The sequence below is a fragment of the Heptranchias perlo genome, chromosome 19, assembly GCF_035084215.1.
Source record: "Heptranchias perlo isolate sHepPer1 chromosome 19, sHepPer1.hap1, whole genome shotgun sequence".
NCBI classification, from domain to species: Eukaryota; Metazoa; Chordata; class Chondrichthyes; order Hexanchiformes; family Hexanchidae; genus Heptranchias; species Heptranchias perlo.
In genome coordinates this window covers 26671441-26693346 of record NC_090343.1, presented here as the reverse complement: position 1 = coordinate 26693346, position 21906 = coordinate 26671441, and the positions used below count along the sequence as shown (strand labels likewise).

General features: G+C 42.3%; 1 protein-coding gene and 1 non-coding gene across 3 annotated transcripts; both read left to right on the top strand.

The window, feature by feature from the left end:
- Positions 1-1343: 1343 nt before the first annotated feature.
- On the top strand, positions 1344-20756 carry LOC137335455 (protein FAM110B-like). 2 transcript variants are annotated; one of them, XM_068000803.1, is made up of 2 exons: positions 1344-1521; positions 18605-20756. In XM_068000803.1, exon 2 carries the CDS (start codon positions 18826-18828, stop codon positions 19810-19812), a length of 987 nt encoding a protein of 328 aa, XP_067856904.1. In that variant the 5' UTR covers positions 1344-1521; positions 18605-18825; the 3' UTR covers positions 19813-20756. The 2 variants fall into 2 exon arrangements, with proteins under 2 accessions (XP_067856904.1, XP_067856905.1); XM_068000804.1 differs by lacking the exon at positions 1344-1521 and adding an exon at positions 1710-1799.
- trnak-uuu (transfer RNA lysine (anticodon UUU)) lies at positions 14657-14729 on the top strand. The gene has a single exon. It is a non-coding gene; the product is annotated as a tRNA-Lys (tRNA).
- Positions 20757-21906: the final 1150 nt, after the last annotated feature.

The window sequence follows — 21906 nt, the reverse complement described above, 5'->3', positions numbered from 1 at the left end:
AAAGTGCATTTGGAAGCATTTTACTGAGTATATTTAATAACTTTCCCATAGCCCAAAGCATCCCCCACAACTTTAGTTCAATAAGTAATAGTTAACTCTGCATACAAGCGACAACGTCTGAGAGAAACTCCTGCAAGCAGGAGGAGCACTGTGACGTTTCATGGCCGGTACTCTGTGGATTCCGGTTGGGTGCAGAACATTCAGGTGCAGCTGTGACAGCTGCTGTGCTTTTGTGGTGTTGCCGTGTTTGTTCTGGATTCCATAATTTGCATTTAGATCGTTAGCCTCCAGCACATCCTTTTCGGGCCCTTACATTGATTAATAAAGAGGATGAGTGGGAGGAAACGTTGTTTCTGGGTCAGAATTAAACGGCTTCGTGACACCCACTCGCTGTGAAAGTAAATGCCACAAGCTGCCTCCGAGAATCGTCATTAAACCCAAACCCTTACTAAAATCAGCAAACAAGACCTAACTTCACTGACTGAAATGGTGTTTTTGAAGCACGGTCCAAACAATCTCAATCCTCTTACTCTAAAATATTTTGATGCCCTTTCAAATGCGATGGTATCCCTTTCATACAGTGGGAGGGAGGATTACTGAGGTACTTGGCCCGAATCTCTCTATCAGGCTGTTATAGATCAGCTGAGGTCTTTCGGAAACCAGGCTCCAGTTCCAGCTCCCACTCAACCTGGCAGCAAGGATTGGTATTAAACAGCTCCTTCCAGGTGATCAGACCCTGGAGCTGCTGTCACGTCCACGGCATGGTCAAATCTGCATGTTTTCAACAAAAAAACGTGTAATGTGGTATATAAAAACACATTGCCTGTTAACATTTATCCACTCAAAATCTTTCTGGTAAAATGTACAATTATTTATACAAGTATTTTTCAGACCTCTACCTTCCCCCGTTTGAAATGTAAAGGCAGCAAGGCGGGAGTTCGAAGGGAGGTTTGCGTCAAAAGAAGGTACAGTGCCCAAAAATAAACCCAGCACAAGTCTGATGGACGAGGAACATGAAATAAAACCTTAAAGAAAAACAGAAACAGTGAAGAGAAAGATAGAAGAGAAAGCTTTCGGACTCCTTACTCGCCCCCTCTGTGTTGTACTGTTGCTGGACCCTGACATGTAACATTCATACAATGAGAGCAGTTTCTGTTTATGAGGGAAAACATTGACAGAAGATGCCGGATACAGATCCAAATATCTTGCAACTGTTGGAACTCTGCATATTCAAACCTAAATGGTGTAAGTGTGTGCGAGGGTGAAAGAGTTAATTCCTTATAGGTTGCTGTCCCGCCCACGAAATAACAGGAAATGAGTTCTTTGTCAGACGAGTCCCAGACTGCAAATGAAATCAGTCCAGACAAGGTGATAGGCTTGAGAAGTGGTTGGCGTGGGTTAGGCAATCTGGAACTTGCACTTTCAAATTTGCCACAGGGATTCTTCAGTTGAAGTTGTACAATCAGTGCACACTGTCAATGGTTCGATGCACTGAAGGGGAAAAAAAGGAGCCTTTTGCAGGTAGGGAATTGCGTGTAACAAAAGCCGTTTCGCCCCGTTTACGTATGTTTACAGTGCACCTATTGTACTCGAGTACGAAAGGTAAGTTTGGGTACTGTTTAAAAGAAACGCTGCACAATTGTGTTTAGTTTTACGTTTGTTTTAATTTTTATTTCTCTTCTTACCACCTCTCTACCGTACCTTCCACAATGCCTTGTGGAAGGTACGGTTCGACAGGGAGTATCTCGCGGCCCTTTGGTATCTCGCCCAAGTGGCGTTTCTTTATGTGATCCAGAACTGTGAGTATTTTTAGGCTATTTCACTGTAGGAGCCACCAACACAATCTGCTCTCATAAGAGGACAGGTTTACAATTTCACTACACCCAGCACTCGGAAGAAATCTGCAGAAATTGTAAACCTGTCCTTTTATAAATGCAGTTTCAAGTTCATTGCATCCAGTGCGCAGAGAAAATATTTCCCTCAGGTAACTGCTAACGTCGTTCCAGCTGAAGTCGCTGATCAGCAGTGGTTGATATATTTTCCCCTGTAGTTAGGGCAGGCTCACTGCTTTGACTGCCACCACAGCTAAGATTGGCTAAATCTTCACAGATCAATAATTGAATCTAAGACCACCGTGCACATAATCCAGGCTGACACTTCAGTACAGTATTGAGGGAGAGCTGCACTATCTTTCGAGGCCCTGCCTACCCCCTCAAATAGACGTAAAATATCCCATGACACTATTTTGATGAAGAGTAGGGGAGTTCCCCCCTGGTGTCCTGGCCAATATTTATCCCTCAACCAACATCACCAAAACAGATTATCTGGTCATTGTCACTTTGCTGTTTGTGGGACATTGCTGTGTGTAAATTGGCTGCTGTGTTCCCTACATTATAACAGTAACTACACTTCAAAATTATTTAATTGACTGTTAAGTGCTTTGGGATGTCCCGAGGTTGTGAAATGCACTATATAAATGCAAGTTCTTTTTTTTATGATATATTTACCCCTAAGTCTTTGGCAGTAACTTCTAAGTTTTTGTTTTAAAAGGCATTATGAACATGCTTGATATTTTCAGTATTCTTCCATTTGTTTTAATTCTAACTGCAAATGGGTACAGCAAGTTCTTCATAAAACCAGTATATTCCAATAGATATACTGGAAATCCACTTTACAAGCTGAATTATTTGGAAATCCTGTGGGGGGAAAAATTATGTTGAGGGACAGTGAGGTATTGCTACATTGGAGAATGTTCTGAAGAGGCATTACTTATGTGTTTAAAGTGTATTTCATGTAAGCTAAAACAGTACATTGGTGGTACACTGAGATAGTTTGCATGAAATACACTACTTGCTTCTGATCCTGTAAAAGACAAGATACCTCCAATATAAATAGAATTCAATGGAAATTAAACCATTGGTTAGTAAAACATTTTTGTAAATTTAGTGATGCACCAGCCAATTTGAGCAATCATGTGAATCTTTAGTTCACCTACTTAACGCTCCATATAATCTATGACAACTTTTGCAGAAATGAACTGGGCAGAACTAGCCATCAAAAATTACTCTCAATGTGAACTTTGTGATGACTGTGCACCTTATTGAACAGAAGCAAAGTCACAAAAAAACGTGTATGCTTTAGAAACATCTCATTGTGAATTGTTAAAAGTAGAGAAGTAACTTGCCCCAATGTTTACAAGTTAGAATTTCTTCAGCTGTCAGAAGAATCTCGGGTCTTTTGGTCCATCATAATAATTGTGGCATTCGACTCATTCCTAGGTAGCCCATTTTCCATTGTCCTCCAATTCATTCACATTGTTGTTCACAATTTACATTAATGATTTGGATTTGGGAATTGGAAGTACAATTTCAAAATTTGCGGACAACACTAATTGGAGGATATAGTTAATAAAAAGGAAGAATACGTCAAAATGCAAGAGGACATTAATAAATTTGCAGAGTGGGTGTGTAATTGGCAAATAAATTTCAATGTAAATAAGTATGAGGTGGTGAATTTTGGTAGGGAGAATAAGGAGGCCGCATACTGCTTGGATATTAAGAGCCTGAATGGGATAGAGGAGCAAAGAGATCCAGGGCTATTGATAGACAATCACTAAAAGTAGCGATGCAGGTTAATAAGGCCATTTTTTAAAAAGGCAAATCAAGCACTAGGGTTAATTTCTAGAAGGATAGAATTGGAAAGCAAAGAAGTTATGCTAAATTTGTATAGAACCTTGGTTAGACCACACTTGGAGTATTGTGCACAGTTATTATAGAAAGGATATAGAGGTGTTGGAGAGGGTGCAAAAAAGACTCACAAGGATGATATCAAAACTGAGAGGATATCCTTAACAGGAAAGGCTGAAGAGGCCTTTTCTCTAGAAAAGAGAAGGCTGAGGGGTGACCTGATAGAGGTCATTAAGGTAATGATAAAGTAGACGTACAGCAAATGTTTCCATTTGTGGGAGAGTCCAAAACTAGATGTCATAAAAGAGTCGCTAATAAATCCCAACAGGGAATTCAGGAGAAATGTCTTTACCCAAAGACTGGTGAGAGTGTGGAACACGCTACCACAAGGAGCAGTTGAGGCAAATAGCATAGATGTATTTAAGGGGAAGCTAGACAAGCACATGAGGGAGAAAGGAATAGGAGGATATCCTGATAGGGTTAGATGAAGCAAGGAGGGAGGGAGGAAGCTCATGTGGAGCATAAACACTGGCATAGACCAGATAGGCCGAATACCCTGGTTCTGTGCTGTAGTTTCAATGTAACTCGATGTAATGCTGTTACCTATGTTAGTCCAGCATCCACATTGATGTAGTTTGTTGTACACCATTGGCCTATAACGGTGTGTGGTTTTTGTAGAAAGTTAAAGACAACAGAGGAGAGGACAAGATGCAAAATTTGGACATTTGAGATGATTTTTTTTTGCTGGCAATTTTTCAAGAAAAGTCAAATGGTGTGACCCAGAGACATAAGCCTCTCATCTCTGGCACCTGCAATCAAAATCTAACCCGGACTATATAGTATGATAATAGGATGAAAACATTTTTGTAAATTTAGTGATGCACCAGCCAATTTGAGCAATCATGTGAATGACCAGATAACTGTTGTCAGTAGTAGGGTCCTTATGTAATATAAGTTTGGGTAGTCTCAATGCAGTTCCTATTAAGATGAGCCCATGGCACAAAACTCTCCCTAATTTGGCATTAGTTGGCAATCTCACTCTGAGAGGTCACAGGACATCTGGTAAGTGAAATGGGAAAAAATATCATTCTTGTGCAGTATCAGGTGCCATTCCAAGGTTGGGAATGAGATTAGAGAGAACCACCCTACATCTAGCTGTGCTGTATGGCAGTGCTTGATGCTGACATTAAGTGCCTGAAATGGGAAAGAGTTTTATTCCCCAACACCAATATCCTTAACCTTAATAAACTTAATTTAAAAAAAAACACAACTGCATTTGCGAATTTTTTGAGAGCAGCTATTTTACTGTTGTGGAGCTTTTCCTCCCCTATTTTAAAAAGAATAGATGCTTAAAAAGCAACAAGTAATAGGTAACCATGTGTTGACTTGGGGGCCCTGACACTGGCTGTGGGCAGTGTGCTTGACCTAACTTTTTTAGTCCTTCCCTGATCAGCATAAGACTGTTATCAGTGGTGCTATATAGGAGATTGGCTGCTTTCTGCCACAAACGTGAACAAACAATTGAAAATCTAAACACCTGTGCTTAGAATGTCTTTGTATTCTGATGTATTGGGGACCAGATGGGAGAGAGCCATAAAGATCATGTTGATAGTGATGGTGAGAAAGCAGCTGACACAGGAAGTAGGATTTGAGTTACAACAAGGTGAAGCTGCAAGAAAAGGATAGGAAGAACAGAAGTAATAGAGGAAATAGCAGGTTTTATGTTGTGGATTAGATTGAACATGGTAATCAGGAAGAGTAAATTGAGGAAAAGTGGGACAAGGGAAAAAGCTGTAGTGAGAAAAAGAGGTTACAGTAGTTGTATATTGAATAGCACAATTAATGGATAGTTATTTTGTTGTAAAGATAAAATGAACTTTACAATGATTTTGACTACCAACAGCAAGTGAAGAGAGAGTGGACAGGCTAGTGCAGAGAGTGGAAGAGTAGCTGTTGGGGATAGTCCATCTATAAATTAATAACCTAGGGAAGTATGTTTAAGTGTATTGTCTGGAAATCGAAAGGCAGGGGTTGTAAAGCTGTACACTATGGGCTATTAGGAAGAGGCAGAGAGTTCTGCAATAAAATTATGGAGGTAGTTGAGTGGCTAACCAGTGGGTGCTGGGTCAAATTTTTTGGATTTGTATAGAGTGATGAAGATAGATAGATAAAGCAGAGCTGGGAGAGTGGTCAAGAAAATAGTAAGAAATAGAAAGGATAAAGTACATCCAGGCAAATAAAGCAAACCCAAAAGAACTGGACAATCCAAAGGAAAAAAATAATGACTGTAATTAAAAGCCTATACCAGAATCCTAGAAATATTTTGAATAAGATGCTTGAGTTAGAAGTGTATAGCAGCAGTAAATACCATAGGGATAACATGCCTTATATCAGAAGATGGGAATTAATGTAATTTGCAATGTATATGATGTTCCCAAAGGACAGAAAAAACAGGAAAGTGGTTGCTTCACATGTTCAGGAACTGTTAGAAATGAAAAAGGGTGGTTTGATACCCCAGGCATAGACACAGAATGAAATGGTCTGGCTTCGGTTAACAGGCAGAGGACAAGATTAACCATAGAAGTTTGTCACAGACCCTCTGGGCTGAATATGGATGATGAAAACATATTATATGATATAAGAAAAATCTGTAAAGACAATAATGTTGTAATAGTGGATTACTTTGATTAACCCAATGTAAACTGGAAGTGGAAATAAGGCAATATAATCAGAACAAATGAATGTGGTACAGATTTTTTTTTTTGATGCAGTGGGGATAATTTTTAACTTTGGCCCAAAATGGTTGTGAAGTCAGCGGTGCGTCCATGGCACCCACCCAAAGCCACCATCGGGAGGCCCGAACCATTTTCAGATTTGGGCCTCATTTGAATTTAACCAGCAAGCTGCCGGTGCCAAATGAGCTCTCCACTGCAGCTCACTAGTTTTAGAAGGCTGAAAATTGGCCAGCTTCTGCAAGTAGCCAGCTGCCCGTTTGGGCCTGTTGCGTGGAGGCGAGAGCTGGTCCCAGAGAGGGGGCCCAAGAATGGGTTAGCAGCATACTGCTGTAGTTTTGTGGGGCCCGCTACATCTTAATAATCTAAGAATCCATTTACTCCTACTGTCTCTTCTATGTCCTTCCACTGTACCTCCATTCATGCTGCCGCTTTACCTTTTAAATAAATGGTCTTTAATCTTTGCAAGAGATATTTCGATGTACTTTATCAAATAAGTTCATACATGGCTCACCCTCTTTGCCTACATACTAGATCATTTCCTCAAAGAAGTAAATTAATGCGCTATTCGATTAATGTTACTATTCTCTACTATGACTGAGGTTTTTGTAGGTCAGTAGATTTTGTTGCAAGTATGATTGCAACCAAATTAATGAAAAGTGGATACCTTATTAACATGCATACTAGATTTAGAATTAAACATAATGTATATTGGTTAGCATTATATAATTCATATTTTTATTGGTTTCTTGAACTCTTAAATGCTTATGAAGTGAATAAAATATTAAGATAAATTTGCTGATTCCACACTCCCAACAGGGATTGAGAGTTGGTGAGAGAACTTTTATGCGGCCTGCAGAAGGGGTTACATTTTTTCTCTTCTGCAGATACGGTTTTTATGGGGGCGAAATTGGGGCGTTTTTGTAGGCGTTATGTGGGCATTGAAGTCACGAAAATGACGTCTGAGATGCGCAATCCGACAGGAAGTGCTCTGGATGCCATCTTGCTAAAGGTGATTGCGTCAGCACACCTAACTAATGCCGGCAGCATGTAGAGTAGGGAGGAGATGATGCCAATCAGTTTGCAATGCTGGTTTGAAGGAACCGGTGAAATTTTGGAACACCACACTCCAGCCAATGCATTGTCTTAACCTCGCATAGCAGCACAGGACTTAAACAACATGAAGGACCACCGACCAGTGCTACTTAAAGGGACCATGAAGTTCTTACAGGTTAGTTGCCAGATTATTTATTCTGGCTGCTGGTGCAATTGTGAGTCTCCTATATCTGCCTGAAGTTTCAGTATTCTATGGATAGTGGTCTGGCATTTAAAATATAGTGCTGAAACAGTTGCTTCCAGACATAGTTGGCTTGGTAATTGAACATCACTGGGAGAATGAAGAGAGGCCATGCAGAGAAGGACAAGCTGCTAGAAGGAGGAGCAGGAGCAGGGCACTCAGCAGAAGGCCATATCCAAGGAGGGTCTTCAGGGACCAATTCTCTTACCTTAACTTCAGCGACGACCAATGCATCACATGTCTGCGATTCACTGAAGATGTCACGAAATTTGTCAACTGCTGCAGCCTCAAAGCAGGGCAAGGACAGCATTGCCTGTGGCTGTCAAGGTAACCGTGGCTCTTAATTTTTACGGCTCTGGCTCCTTTCTGGCTGCTGCTGGCGAAATAAACAACATCTCGCAGTTTGCAGTGCACTGCTGCAAAAGGGAGGTCACTGAGGCTCTGTACGCACTCGGAAACCGATTCATCACTTTCCCTCTTGCCAGAGATAAGCAGAAGGAGTGAGTGCAAGGTTTTGCACGCATTGCAATCCTCCCCATGGTTCCATTGACTGCACGCATATTGCCATGCATGCTCCACATTTGAACTCTGCCATATTCATGAACAGAAAGGGATTCCACTCCCTCAATGTGCAGTTGGTGTGCAACCACATGCAGCGCATCATGCAGATCAGTGCCCGCCATCCTGGCAGCAGTCATGATTCCTTCATCCTGCGGAAATCCTCTGTTTCACCTATGTTTCAACCAGCACAGCAAGTCAAAGGCTGGCTATTGGGTGACAAGGGTTATCCCCTCATGAAATGGCTCATGACTGCAGTCAGGAACGCATGCACACGTGCACAGCAGGCATACAATGAGAACCATGTTGTCACATGGAATATCATAGAGCATACCATAGGTGTCCTCCAGCAATGCTTCTGCTATCTGGACAGTTCTGGAGGAACACTGCAGTACTCAGCTGAGCGGGTATCAAGATTTGTAGTTGCATGCTGCACAACCTAGTGGTTATGAGGGAACAGCCCTTGCCACCACCTATCAGGCAAGAACCTGAGGAAAAGGAAGACACAGAGGAGGAGGAAGTGCAGCAGGAAGTGGAGGAAGAGACAAGGTAGGCATGCCTTATCTGCCAGGGCTCTGCGTGATCAAATTATTAATGAGTGATACCAGTAACCTCAACGACATTTCCCCATTCACCAACAGTCCCACACACCTCACCTTTCCTCTCACATGACCATAAATTGTTTACCTTATGATTACACATTGCTTCCTCCCTCAGCTTATTGCAGAAATGAAAACCAAAACCAAAACCAAATGCAAATCCACATTTATAAATTAACACATGAAATGATGCAAACAAAATGAGACTATTCACCCTTGTGCAATCCCTTAGTGCATGTCTTTTGTATGCCTTTATCTTTCCTAGTGCTCCTATGAGGTGCATCCCCAGTGGCTGGAGCATGGGTGGTAGAAGGCTGCTAACCTTCAATTGAAGAGACAGCATATGGCCTTGGAGGGCAACCTTTAGCAGCTCTGGGCTGGGTGGGCCCGGCTTCAGTCTACATCATCTCAGCCTGGGCTGCAGCAGTTTGAGCTGACAGGCAACAGCAAGGGCACTGGTGGAGTGGCGGGGTGGGAGCAGGAATGCTGTCGTCCTGAGAGAGGACAGCAGGTTTGTCTTCCATGGCGCCACTGCCAATCTCCCGGGTCGGTGCCTCAGCGTTCCTGGTGATCTGATAGTCAACAGATTGCTGGACTGCTGTAATGCCCTGGAAGCCCCATTCAATATTGGTACCCAGAGCCACGATAGCAGCAGTCAGACCTTTGATGGGAAATGTTTGTGCTGCAATGGAAGCTGTGACATTGACCATCAGACGCTGCATCATGGTGGGTTCCTCAGGTGTGCTGATGGAAGTCAACATGTGGGAAAGGATGGGCTCCAAGCTCTGTGCAAAGCCCTGTGCCAAGTTGGAGCTGGACTCCTCCATGCCCCTTAACATTGTGTGCAGGCTTTCCAATGCACCAAGCACTTGGTTGTGTACACCCATCAGCCGCCTTCTGTAGCCTAGCCCAGTGAAGTCATTATCTGACTCCTCTGCAGCACGTGAATTAGAAAAGATTGTGAAATGAAGGAGAAGTGGGGAGAGAGGGAGGATTAGGTATGCAGAGACCCACATCAGCGATCCCTCCAGAGCCGGCAGTTGCCACAGCCTCCGCGATAGCCCTTCCAATGATGGCCAGCACTGTCTCCTCCATGGGCGTTAAGATGTGTAGATGCACTTGTCCTCCTCCAGTTCTTTCTTGCTGCCTCCTGTTATGTGCCACCTTCTGCAAGAAAGAGCAAGTGTGTCAGTGAATGCCTTGCAAGATGTTTGGATGATGTAGCTGTCATGGTTGAATAGCTGCTAGTGTGTGTGAGCTGGGAGTTGTGGGTGTGCGGCTTGCAACAGTGGTAATGTGTGAGGGTGAGATGAAGCATCTGATTTGAACGGTTAAGTACTGATTGAAAGAGATTGTTGGTAGGTGGGTGATAGGGGGTGTAGTGGGTGAGGCTAGTGGTGCAGTTGGTATGTTACGCCACTTGAAACATGAAATCACTCACCTTGTTAAATCATTGAACTTCTTCCCGCACTGCATCCATGTTCTTGGCGCTAAGTTCCTGGCATTCATCTCGTACACTACGTTCTCCCACTGCCTCTTGAGCAAATGTCTGGAGGACCTCTTGTCACCCTGCAGATACAGGATGCCCCTCCTTCTCTCCAGCTCTTGCACCAAGGCCTCTAATGCATCATCAGAGAACCTTGGTGCATGCTCTCTCGCAGGCGCAGCCATTCTTCAAAGTATTAGAGGACTGAATCACTTCTCAAACGACTCCTACCACTTCTTGCACAATGCAGCTTCCCTTTAAGAGGTGCAGGCTGCCTTTAAGAAGCGTAGGCCACTCACTCTATCGGGGCACCCTGCTGACACGTGCAGCCACTCAACAGCACAGGTAGCACCGGCTGCACGCAGCAATCATTTAGAACAGCAGGCAGCATGAATATCACATGGGTTAATTGCATAGTGCAATCCCAGTGCTTGTTTTTGGGGGCTATCCAATTCAACCCCCTATATTTTGTGGTGTAATAGCCAGCAGTGAGTTAAAGCATTAACTGGATCAAGCTACAACAAAGAACTGTGAATGATTGACTTTTTTTGCTATAATAATATTTATTTTTGAGCTGTTTAAAGAAAATCATTAGAAAATGTATTCTTACTGTATTCTGTAAGTGTCATCTTGCTAATTTGTGACATTACAGACTGCATCAAACTGGCTAAATGCGAGCAGACATGGTGTAGTGCCATATGACTGGGACAGATCTTGTTATTTACATGCAACTAGTATTCGTTGGGGGTTCATCTTATCTCTTCTCTCATGATCTTTTACTTTCCTCGTGTCTTTTGTTCACTAGATTTCAAGGAAATATATTTCAAAGGTGTCTTCATCTTGCATGTTTGCCTCTTACTTTTCCTGTTTGCTCCTCAAACTGAAGGCATGGGACATACAACCTTTAACATCTTCTGCTTCAACTGTTTTTTCAAGGGTTTCTGAAATGGCTGTTGTTAGCTTTGATTTGAACTGAACAAGTAATGTCGAACTCTGTTCCTCAATAGATGGTCTGTTTTTTGATTTCTGTCTTAGCAATTCTTCGCATTTCTTCCTTTCATCTAAATATTCTGTCACTGCACAATTTGGAGCCTATTCAGTTTCAGGGCCTGTAAATCAGAAACAAAAAGTAGCAGTAATAGCAAATTCTTCCACAAATTTGATTATTCCCCCCCAACCATAACTATTCCTTCCATAATCAGAGAAAGCAAACCACTTCTTTCTCTAACCAAGTATAGAATAGCTCCAATTTTATGTTTCATTTTCTTCAAATATACAATGAATGCACGGAGAACAATAGAGGCAATGTGTGTAAATAAAGGACATTAAAGGTGTAGAAGGACAAGGCTTATGCCTTTATATGGCTTGTGATACCAATTTAATATGGCAAACTATTACACAAGTTTTGTTAACATGGAGTTGTAGCAGGTCACCTGATCAATGTGAACAGTCCTTTTCATTTTTCTATTCCATTTTCTTGCTTCATTTGGCCAATTTTCATTGTTCCTGGTTATGTGCTAACATTTGCCAGCAAGTAAGTTACAGTCCTTAACATAATCAGCTAGAACTGTGCCTGTAAATCACTCTGCACAAGTATCCCTCGATTTAAATATGGATATTTTTGATTATCTTGTTGATTATCTTAGATTGAGCTTTTTTTTTCCCCCAAAATATACATGTGTGGACAAAATTGGTATAGAGTCCAGTGGCAGGGTTACTGATCAAGCAAACCACTCTGCCCCGGAGGGTGTCGAGCTTCTTAAGTGTTGTGGCTGCACCCATCAAGGTGAGTGGTGAGCATTCCATCATTCTCCTGACTTGAGCTTTGTTGATGCCGGAGAGAATTTTGGGGGGTGGAGGTTAACGACTGGTCAGAGTACCAGCCTCAATCCTTCTCTTGTAGCTGTGGTGTTGATATGGCTGGTCCAGTTTAGCTTCTGGTTAATGCTGACTCTCAGGATCCTGATGATGGGTTTCTTGGCAATGGTGGTGCCATTGAATGTCAAGAGGAGATGGTTAGCTTTCTCTTGTTCGAAATGGTCATTACCCACTTGTATAACATGGGTGTTACCTGCCACTTGTCTTCCCAAGCGTTGATGTTATCCAAGTTCTGCAGTCGGCTGATATGAGCTGCTTTGTTATTGGAGGAGTTGTGAATAGAGCTGAACACTAGGATCATTAGCAAACAGCCTCACTCCTGACCTCATTACGAAGGGATGGTCATAGATGAAGATGGTTGGGCCGAGAACACTTCCCTGAGGAACTCTTGCATTGAGGTCATCTATAATGTCCTCAAAGAAATCAAGGACGATTGTCAGGCAGAATTTGTCTCTTTAAAATCGATGCTCATTTCTTATTTAGGTATCAGCGTTGGCTCAGTAGTAGCACTCTTGCCTCTGAGTCAGAAGGTTGTGGGTTCAAGCCCCACTCCATAGACTTGAACATGTAATTTAGGCTGGCACTTCAATGCAGTACTGAGGGAGTGCTGCACTGTCGGATGTGCTGTCTTTCAGATGAGACGTTAAACCGAGGCCCTATCTGCTATCTCGGGCGGACATAAAAGAACCCACAGCACTATTCGAAGAAGAGTAGGGGAGTTCTCCTGGTGCCCTGGCCAATATTTATCCTTCAACCCACACCTAAAAACAGATAATCTGGTCATTTATCTCATTGCTATTTGTGGGACCTTGCTGTGCGCAAATTGGCTGCTGCACTTCTTACAATTGTGCCTAGATTTTAAAAGTACTTTATTGGCTTTAAAGTGCTTTGGAAGGTCCTGAGGACCAGGAAGGTACTATATAAATGCAAGTTCTTTCTTTATAAGTTAATGCTACAGAACTACTCCTTCAGTGTATTCACTCTAGCCTACCTCTTAAGATAAGTTCCATTTTTAAAAATTTTCTATTAGGTTAGTAGACCTATAGTTGTCTGGGGGAGTTTTGTGACATTTTTAAGTATATATACTACATTTGCCTGTCTTCTAACCTGAAACCTCACTAGTGCCCAGGGATTTCTCCATGACAATAAGTATTAAAGTAAGTAACCCAGAATATTACTTCAAATTAAGCTAGGAAAGTGGAATCAGAGGACATGTAAAATTAAAACACATATTAGGAAGAACTCAGTGCACTCCAATTAAATTGACTCAATCTCCTCAGGGCTGTTTTTCACATTCCTGGATTCTGCTTCACCATGTCGATGTGTGTGTGTGTGTGTGTGTGTGTGTGTGTCTACATCTGTCTGTCTCTCTGTCTGTCTCTCTCTCACTGAAGAACTATGACCTTCACATTAGTACATTTACTACTGCAAGTCTTATATTGGGCAGAGATTCTTTATGTCTAGGTATTTCCTGTATAATGTTACATATGGGAGCATTTATTTAATTTCTATTTACTGCAACTAACATGTTCAGTCCTGACTTGGCCATTTCCATAGCACCCACGTCCATGTGACTTTGAAGGTATAGAACAGTGCCCTGGTGCATTGGATATTTGCTGTTCAATTCTAAAAACATTACCTCACCTTTGGTTCTGCAAGAACATGTAAGTCTAATAGTTAAAGTATGTTTTAGGTTTGATATTAATTTATTGATGTACCCACAATTTACATGATGTCATAGGAAACTTTGTAAACATGTCACCACTGCCTCTTTACAAATGCTAAATGGCTTTAGTTTAGAAAAAAATATATATACAGGCTTATATAGTTTGTGTTCTAGAAAACTGCATTATGGTGAAGTTATTCTGTAAAAGACATAAAGGCCGGATTTTGCTGCGAGCAGCGAATGAATGGCACCAGCCGTTCGTTAGATTTGCACTTGCCCATAGACTTTGTGGGGTTTTGCACAGCAAGTTATTGTAAGTTAGAGATCCAAACAGCACACCTGAGACCTGTGTGAACAGGGCAAGCAACTGTGTATCTCCTTAACCAATCAGATTGAAGAATCATTAATGAGCAGTGCAGAGTCTGAACCAGGAAGTATAAGTTAGAATAGTGACTTCAATGTCAAATTAAGCACAGAAAGCAAAAGAGAGGGTAAGAAAGATTGGGTTAAGAGACAGAGAAAGAAAAAGTATTTTTTTAAAAATTATTTAAATTTTTATTTTTTAAATTTCCAACGATAATTAAAAGCTGAAGGAATGAGACGTCACACTTGTAAAAGTTAATTTTCAGTGCAAGAGAGGTTGTTTGGCAGTAATCAAGACTTACTTACCACGTCGTTAAACAAGTACTTAGATTGGAATGGACAATCCCTAACTTCGAATGGCGAGTTTAATCCGTATCTACGATGTCTAGGGGCCCGGATAGCTCAGTCGGTAGAGCATCAGACTTTTAATCTGAGGGTCCAGGGTTCAGGTCCCTGTTCGGGTGGTACTTTTGGCTTTTATTGCTAGGGGGATAGAATATAAAAACAGGGAGGTATTGCTGCAGTTATATAGGGTATTGGTGAGACCGCACCTGGAATACTGCATACAGTTTTGGTCTCCATACTTAAGAAAAGACATACTTGCTCTCGAGGCAGTACAAAGAAGGTTCACTCGGTTAATCCCGGGGATGAGGGGGCGGACATATGAGGAGAGGTTGAGTCGATTGGGACTCTACTCATTGGAGTTCAGAAGAATGAGAGGCGATCTTATTGAAACATATAAGATTGTGAAGGGGCTTGATCGGGTGGATGCGGTAAGGATGTTCCCAAAGATGGGTGAAACTAGAACTAGGGGGCATAATCTTAGAATAAGGGGCTGCTCTTTCAAAACTGAGATGAGGAGAAACTTCTTCACTCAGAGGGTAGTAGGTCTGTGGAATTTGCTGCCCCAGGAAGCTGTGGAAGCTACATCATTAGATAAATTTAAAACAGAAATAGACGTTTTCTAGAAGTAAAGGGAATTAGGGGTTATGGGGAGCGGGCAGGAAATTGGACATGAAGCTGAGTTCGGATCGGTCAATGCCCTGTGGGTGGCGGAGAGGGCCCAGGGGCTGTGTGGCCGGGTCCTGCTCCTACTTCTTGTGTTCTTTAGATTTGTGGTTGGGATCAGATCAGCCATGATCTTATTGAATGGCGGAGCAGGCTCGAGGGGCCGATTGGCCTACTCCTGCTCCAATATCTTATGTTCTTATGTCAGTACAGGAACTTCACTATGTTCAATACATTTGAATGGGGAGCCAGTCGGTGAAACGCCATTTTCACACAGCATACGGAGGGGCATTGCATCTCGGACAACAACATCCGGATTTTCATGTTTAACCGCACATGTGCACTTGCTGGAAGTTGCTGTCCGATTTGGGCATAAATAACGATGAGTGCCGATAGCCTCACTGTTATTTTCACAGCAAAATCCGGCCCCAATTTTTATACAGAGAGAGAGAGAGAGAACAATACCCTCTCATTCCATTGGGAGAACCTGGCGCCTACCACCATTTTGCACATGTTGGCTCCAGGAAGTGGTGTTAAGCGGTAAGTGGACACGAGGAAATCCTCCAGGGGCCTAGACCCTGCCGCCACCACCCTGCCCAACCCAGACATTTACATGCAGTGGACAGGGAAAGAGCAGCCAGCAACAGTCCCGGTGGAGGTAAGGTGAGAGATAAATTCTGGTCGGGATGGTGAGGTGGCGGTAGGGCTCACCACCTGAATTTTCCCTCATTCTCCACTGTGGAGGAGATTCCCGGGCATAGTGTCCATTGATTTACTGTAAGCTTTCTACGAAAAGTGAGCAGTGCAAGATTTTGAAAGTTTCATTGACCCAATTTCACAGTTATTTTGTAAAAGTTGTTGATGTGAACTCTTTTTAGCTTAGACAAGCTGTCTGTTCATGATTAATGATATTTCCTGAATCCCCCAGAGGTGCTTGAAGTTGTTTCACACCCTATAGGAAACAGGACACTTAAAGTATCACTCTGCATGATGGGATTTCCTGTTTTCGTTGCTTTTTCACTCTCTGCCCGTTCACTTTTGTTTTCTTCGGGATGCTCCCTGGAGGGGGTGGGGGTTGGGCTTTTCCAGGCAGCATGGGTGAGTACCCCTAGTGGAAGGCTCAATGTTGGGGAATCCTTCCTGGCACCTTTGTAAACCTGAGGTGAAGAGTGCGCAACATGGGGTGTACAATAACTCCTAGTGTCATTTTGCTGACTCCATTGCTCCATGTCCTTTCTGCAGCAAGGGAAAAACTGTTTATTACATGAACTTGTGGTGCCAGATTCTGAACAAACTGTTTCTTAGTTTTTAACTACACTTTTCAGTAACCCTGCTTGTTTTTGGTCACCTTGTGCACAACACAAACATGCCAGAGGACCTCCTGGTGGGTCTGCTCCTAGGCTTAGCTAACTCAGCTATACAAGTTCAGAATGCAAAGGATTGCTGGGCTGGGTTTCTCCAACTGCTTATTTATGATCTGAGCTATGGTACACACCCAGGTGATCACTGAATATGACCACACATTGTTCATATTCCTACATTACCACAGTGACTTCACTTCAAAAGTACTTAATTGGCTGTAAAGTGCCTGGGATGTCCTGAGGTCATGAAAGGTGCTATATAAATGCAAGTGTTCCTTTTAAGTCTTCGTCAGTTCATCAGAATATTTCCTTAACATGGGCACTGCAGGGATTGAATTATTATTGATCCCAATTTGCTAATCATTTCAAACCAGCTGTCTTGATTTTAGTTTAGTTTCTTTTTATTACTGATGTCCTATTAAGAGGCACCTGTAGATGTTTTGATGGGAGATTTTTTTTTTCTAATTCGATTCATTATTAGTCGGTACAAAATATGACACTTACTGAAATATCACTCTGCACAGATGGATTTTCTATTCCCCTCCAGAGACTTGAGCACATAATCTAGGCTAACACTCCAGTACCATACTGAGGGAGCACTGCACTGCTGGAGGTGCCGTCTTTCAGATAAGACATTAAACCGAAGCCCCATCTGCCCTCTCAATTGCACATAAAAGGTCCCATGATACTCTTTCAAAGAAGTTTCTCCCCTGTGTCATAGCCAATATTCATCCCTCAATTAACACCACTAAAACAGATTATCTGGTCATTTATCACATTGCTGTTTGAGACCTTGCTGTGTGCAAATTTGAAATTGCATATCTTACATTACAGCCAATTAACTACTTTTGAAGTGTTCCAAAGTGCTTTGGGATGTCCTGAGTTGTGAAAGGCACTATATAAATGCAAGTTCTTTCTTTTACATTTATTGCTCTTGCAAACTCTTCCCTTCTCCAGGATACACCTGGGCAAGAGGTTATGCCATCTGTGATGGGTGAGGGTCCTTAGTGGAAAATCCTGTATTCAGGGATTCTTGTCACCATGGGAGCTGGGTGGATAGTGTTGAATATGAGTATGAATACTTGTGCCATCTCATTGGGTCTCTCTGCCAGTTTTCCATCGGTACTTGTTCTGCCAGAAGTTACTGCCCTGTTTCAGTATTTGAAAGGGCTGCTCGTTAACCTCCCCACTCGAGGTTATTTTCTGTCACCCAGTTTGCAGGGTGAGTAGGTTGGCCGACTTCCTGGTGGATCTATTCCTAGGCTTGGGAAAACCAGCCATACACAAGTCCAGGCTGCAAAGGACCACTGGAGAGGATCCCTCCAACTGCTGACACATGTTTAGAGTTTTAATATGTGCCTTATTAATGGCGCCTTCCTTTTAATGGAACAATTGTACATATTCAAGTGGGATTGTGTCCTAATGGTAATTGAGGTTAAAATGGCATTTTTTTTTAGAGGTTTTTGTTGTATTTTGTATATATAAACATTGAATCTGCTCAAGAATCATGGCACAGGTTAATAGCTAAAATATACTTATTCAGAAATCAGTGTGTTTTGATTTGGTTAGAGCAGCCAATGTGTCCTGTCTGGCAACGCCAATTTGGTTGATAGTGGGTGGGGTTCATAGAATCATAAAGCACAGAAGGGGACCATTCGGCCCATTGAAGAAACTATCCAATTCATCCCACTCCCCTGCCCTTTCCCCATAGCCCTGAAATTTTTCCCCTTTAAAGTATTTATCCAATTCTCTTTTAAAAGTTGTTGTTGAATCTGCTTCCACCACCCTTTCAGGCAGTGCATTTCAGATCATTACAATTTGCTGTGTAAAAAGATTTCTCCTTATCTCGCCATTTCATTTTATATGGGGTTTCGCTCAGCGAGCAGCTTTCATGCATTGATTGTTGAGGTTTGATGATTTTTGAGAGATTACAGCTGAAAGTTTATATTAATATTCCTTGTCTCTTTCAGAAAATAGCCTCTGACTGGATACGTTCACAAGAGACTGTAAACAGGAAACAACTTAAAGCAGGAGCCAAGAATTGGGCCAGTGATTAGGGTACCTGGTGAAGCTCTGCTGGGATCTTCATTGATGCATTCAGCTGGTTGGATTGGACATTGAGCATGAAGCCCCAGTAACACTGGGTGAAAGTGGATACTGAGTCTAGGCCTCTGGTAACAGCGAGCAGGAAATGCTAAAACAAGTCTCTGGTCCCCCTACCTTCACCTCGGCAATGCCTTTCCGGATCCTGAACAAGGGACCCGACTATTTTCGAAAGCAGATGGAGAGCAGTAGCCGGAAGCCGAGTGCCGTGGAGAGACTGGAAGCCGATAAATTAAAATATGTGAAGAGCCAGCAGGTAGCGAGTACCCGACAGAAGCCAGTGAAGGCAAGTGAACCCGTCCTGTCTCCAGCTGTCAGACGGACCCTCCACAGCCCCAGAAAAACTTCCAGTGCTGGGGCCCACAGGACAGAGAACACTGATTGGAGAGGAGCCCTAAACCTGGAGACTCTGAGCAATCTAATCCACATCTGTGAGACTCCAAACCCGCCAGCGAACGAGCCAGGCTCTGCAGAACAGGCCACCAACTCGAGCTCTGGAAACTTGCAGAGCCACCGTGACCTGGAGCCTGAGAACAGCCTCGGGCCCAAGCTACACAGCTTTGTGCCGGCTCATAATGCAGCAGTGAGACGGGTGGATGTGCGCCCCAGTGTGGGCAGGTGTGTGTGGAGGCCACCACGTCCCCCTCTGGCCAAATCAAGGCTTTCATCTACCAGCAGCTCCAGGGGCTCTCCAAGGAAAGCCTGCCCTGAGCTGGCTGCCCGGCAACAAACATCACTGCATCGCTCCAAGTCTGACTTGAGCGACCGGTACTCCCGAGTCAATGCCAACTTGGAGCGATTCTTTAACTACTGCGGCCTGGACCCTGAAGAGCTGGAGAACACGGGAATGGAATGCTTGGCCCGAGCTAGCTCTGACATAGTGTCCCTCAAGTTCCACAGTGTCAGCAACCGCAGCTCTGACTACGGCCGTTCCCAATACAGCAATGTAGTTGAGGAGAAGTCGAGCGAGCGCATCCCGTATGGCATCTCCATCATTGAGCGCAATGCCAGGGTCATTAAATGGTTGTACAGCTGCAGGGAAGCCAAGGAGTCACAGAGAGTGTCGCCCGTATAAGGGAGGAAGTGCTGGGACAATGGAAAAGAAGCAGGAACTGAGACTTCATGATCTTGTCTTTGATGATGTATTCATGATTTCATAGAGACATTTAAACTCAAACTGTATTTCCTTATTACTGCCACCGACTGTGCCTAGTGGTAATTTTTAAAGGGCCGTCCTCCTTTTGGAGGGTTTAAACTGTGAAAATAAGACTCTTAAAAATTAAAAACTTTAAATTGCAGTGAGTGTGTTGTCAGCCTGTTGGATATTAACTGAACAGAACTGGATGATACATGTGATTTATTTCATGCCGAAGATCTTCAGGAATCCAGTGTTTGTGATGAATATGTGAATGAATCTACCACTAAACCAAGAAATTGGACCAAGCCTTTTAAACCAGATTTTAACTGAATAAATTTGGCTATTTTCAGGTAAAGAATACGTCCAAATCTATTTCAATCTGGTAAGTTTTATTAAAGCTCAATAGTAGTACATAAAACAGTATATTCTAGAAATGTACAGCAGGTCCATTCGCATCTGAGAGAAAAGAAAGGATAAAACCTTGGGTACCCCATTAATATCATTCCTGTTTCAGATACTGATGGACCAGCTGTATCTTTCCATATTTTTTGCTTCAGATTTCAAGCTCTGGCATGTTACCTTTTATCTGTACCATTAGTAAATGTTGTACTTTATGTAGAGTTAAACACTACACTACAAATCTTTTCCTGCCACTCACTACTGTATACATGCATCTTGCATGAGGAGGCTGGTTTTGTTAATTCTGTATGTTTGTGAATTTTGTATATATTTAAAGATTGCAATTTGATATTTTGCTACTGTTTTTAATTAAATGTAGGACTGAATATTCAATATTTTGAGTTTCATCTTTGCAGAGTATACTTGATATTCCATGTAAAGCAATTTGAGTGTCTGAATTTTAATCAACACTGTACACTATCTGTCCAGCTAAATTCAGCTTACCAGTTCAAACAAGCTTTGTATTGATCAATAAAATAATACCAAGTGTATTAAAGGATCTGGTCATTCTTATTATTCTTCTAGCCTTACTGACAGTAGTTCAGGCTTCAACAGACTTCTTGTGCTGCAGATAGCAATAGATTGAGAGAGCCAGGAAAGCTAGTACAATGTCATACTATGTTGCAGCAGATCCATATACAGTTCCAATGCACTCACACTGATTAATAGATGAATTTGCATAGTTGGAAATAACTAGCCAGGTTATTAAAGGGAATGCAGCTGCATCTTTACCCCTTCCCCTCCCAAAAATAACTACTAGTTGTGTTGATTTTGCTTTTTGTTGTTAGATGCTGAATGGGAATTTCTTTCGTTAGAATCTGATTTGGAGTAAACAATACGATTTTATTTTACTTCAGTGGTCTAGGCATTTAACAAACTATTCGCAATCATTAATAAGCTTTTTTGGGTTTCTCACTGCTGCAAATGTTTGACCGTCAGTAAGTCTAGGAAAATAATGCAAGAAAATTTCAAAATTGATTTTGCTCACCAGTTTAGTTACTCTGTGGGCATTAATACCAGAACAAAATACATTCACTGAACTGTTTGATTAAGTAAGTTTACTTAAATTCTACTCTGTTCTACTTGAATTGGTGTAGATAGAATGTAGCTCTGTTCAGAGTCATATTGTGAATGATAAATTACAAATCCATCCAAACTTAGCAACTGCTGAGAAAATGGGAGGGCCAGTTTTCCTTTGCCCAGGTCTGAAATAGCATCTGAAAAATGGGCTGAGCCAGATTAAGAATTCTTGGAGCCCTGGGCATCAAGAACATTCAGGGACCATCCACACCCTCACACAATTGCCCCTCGAACCTACACGAAACACACGTGTAGTAACATGCATGAAGAAATAGATCCATAGAATGTTTACGTGCTGCATTAATAAAAAAACATATTAGGTGTGTAACCAAATATTTAAAAATACAAACACACGTATAACATGAAAGTGTATGTCTTACCTTTTGTGTCAGTATTTATATTGTAACAAATCTGCCGACTATGCCTTGCCCCCTTCTTGACCGTTTTAAGTGAGTGAATATTTTCATAGAAAGGTTACAGCGTGGAAGGAGG

Bases quoted from the DNA above. Each gene is read 5' to 3' on its own strand.
- LOC137335455 (XM_068000803.1), top strand. From the start codon at position 18,826: ATGCTAAAACAAGTCTCTGGTCCCCCTACCTTCACCTCGGCAATGCCT.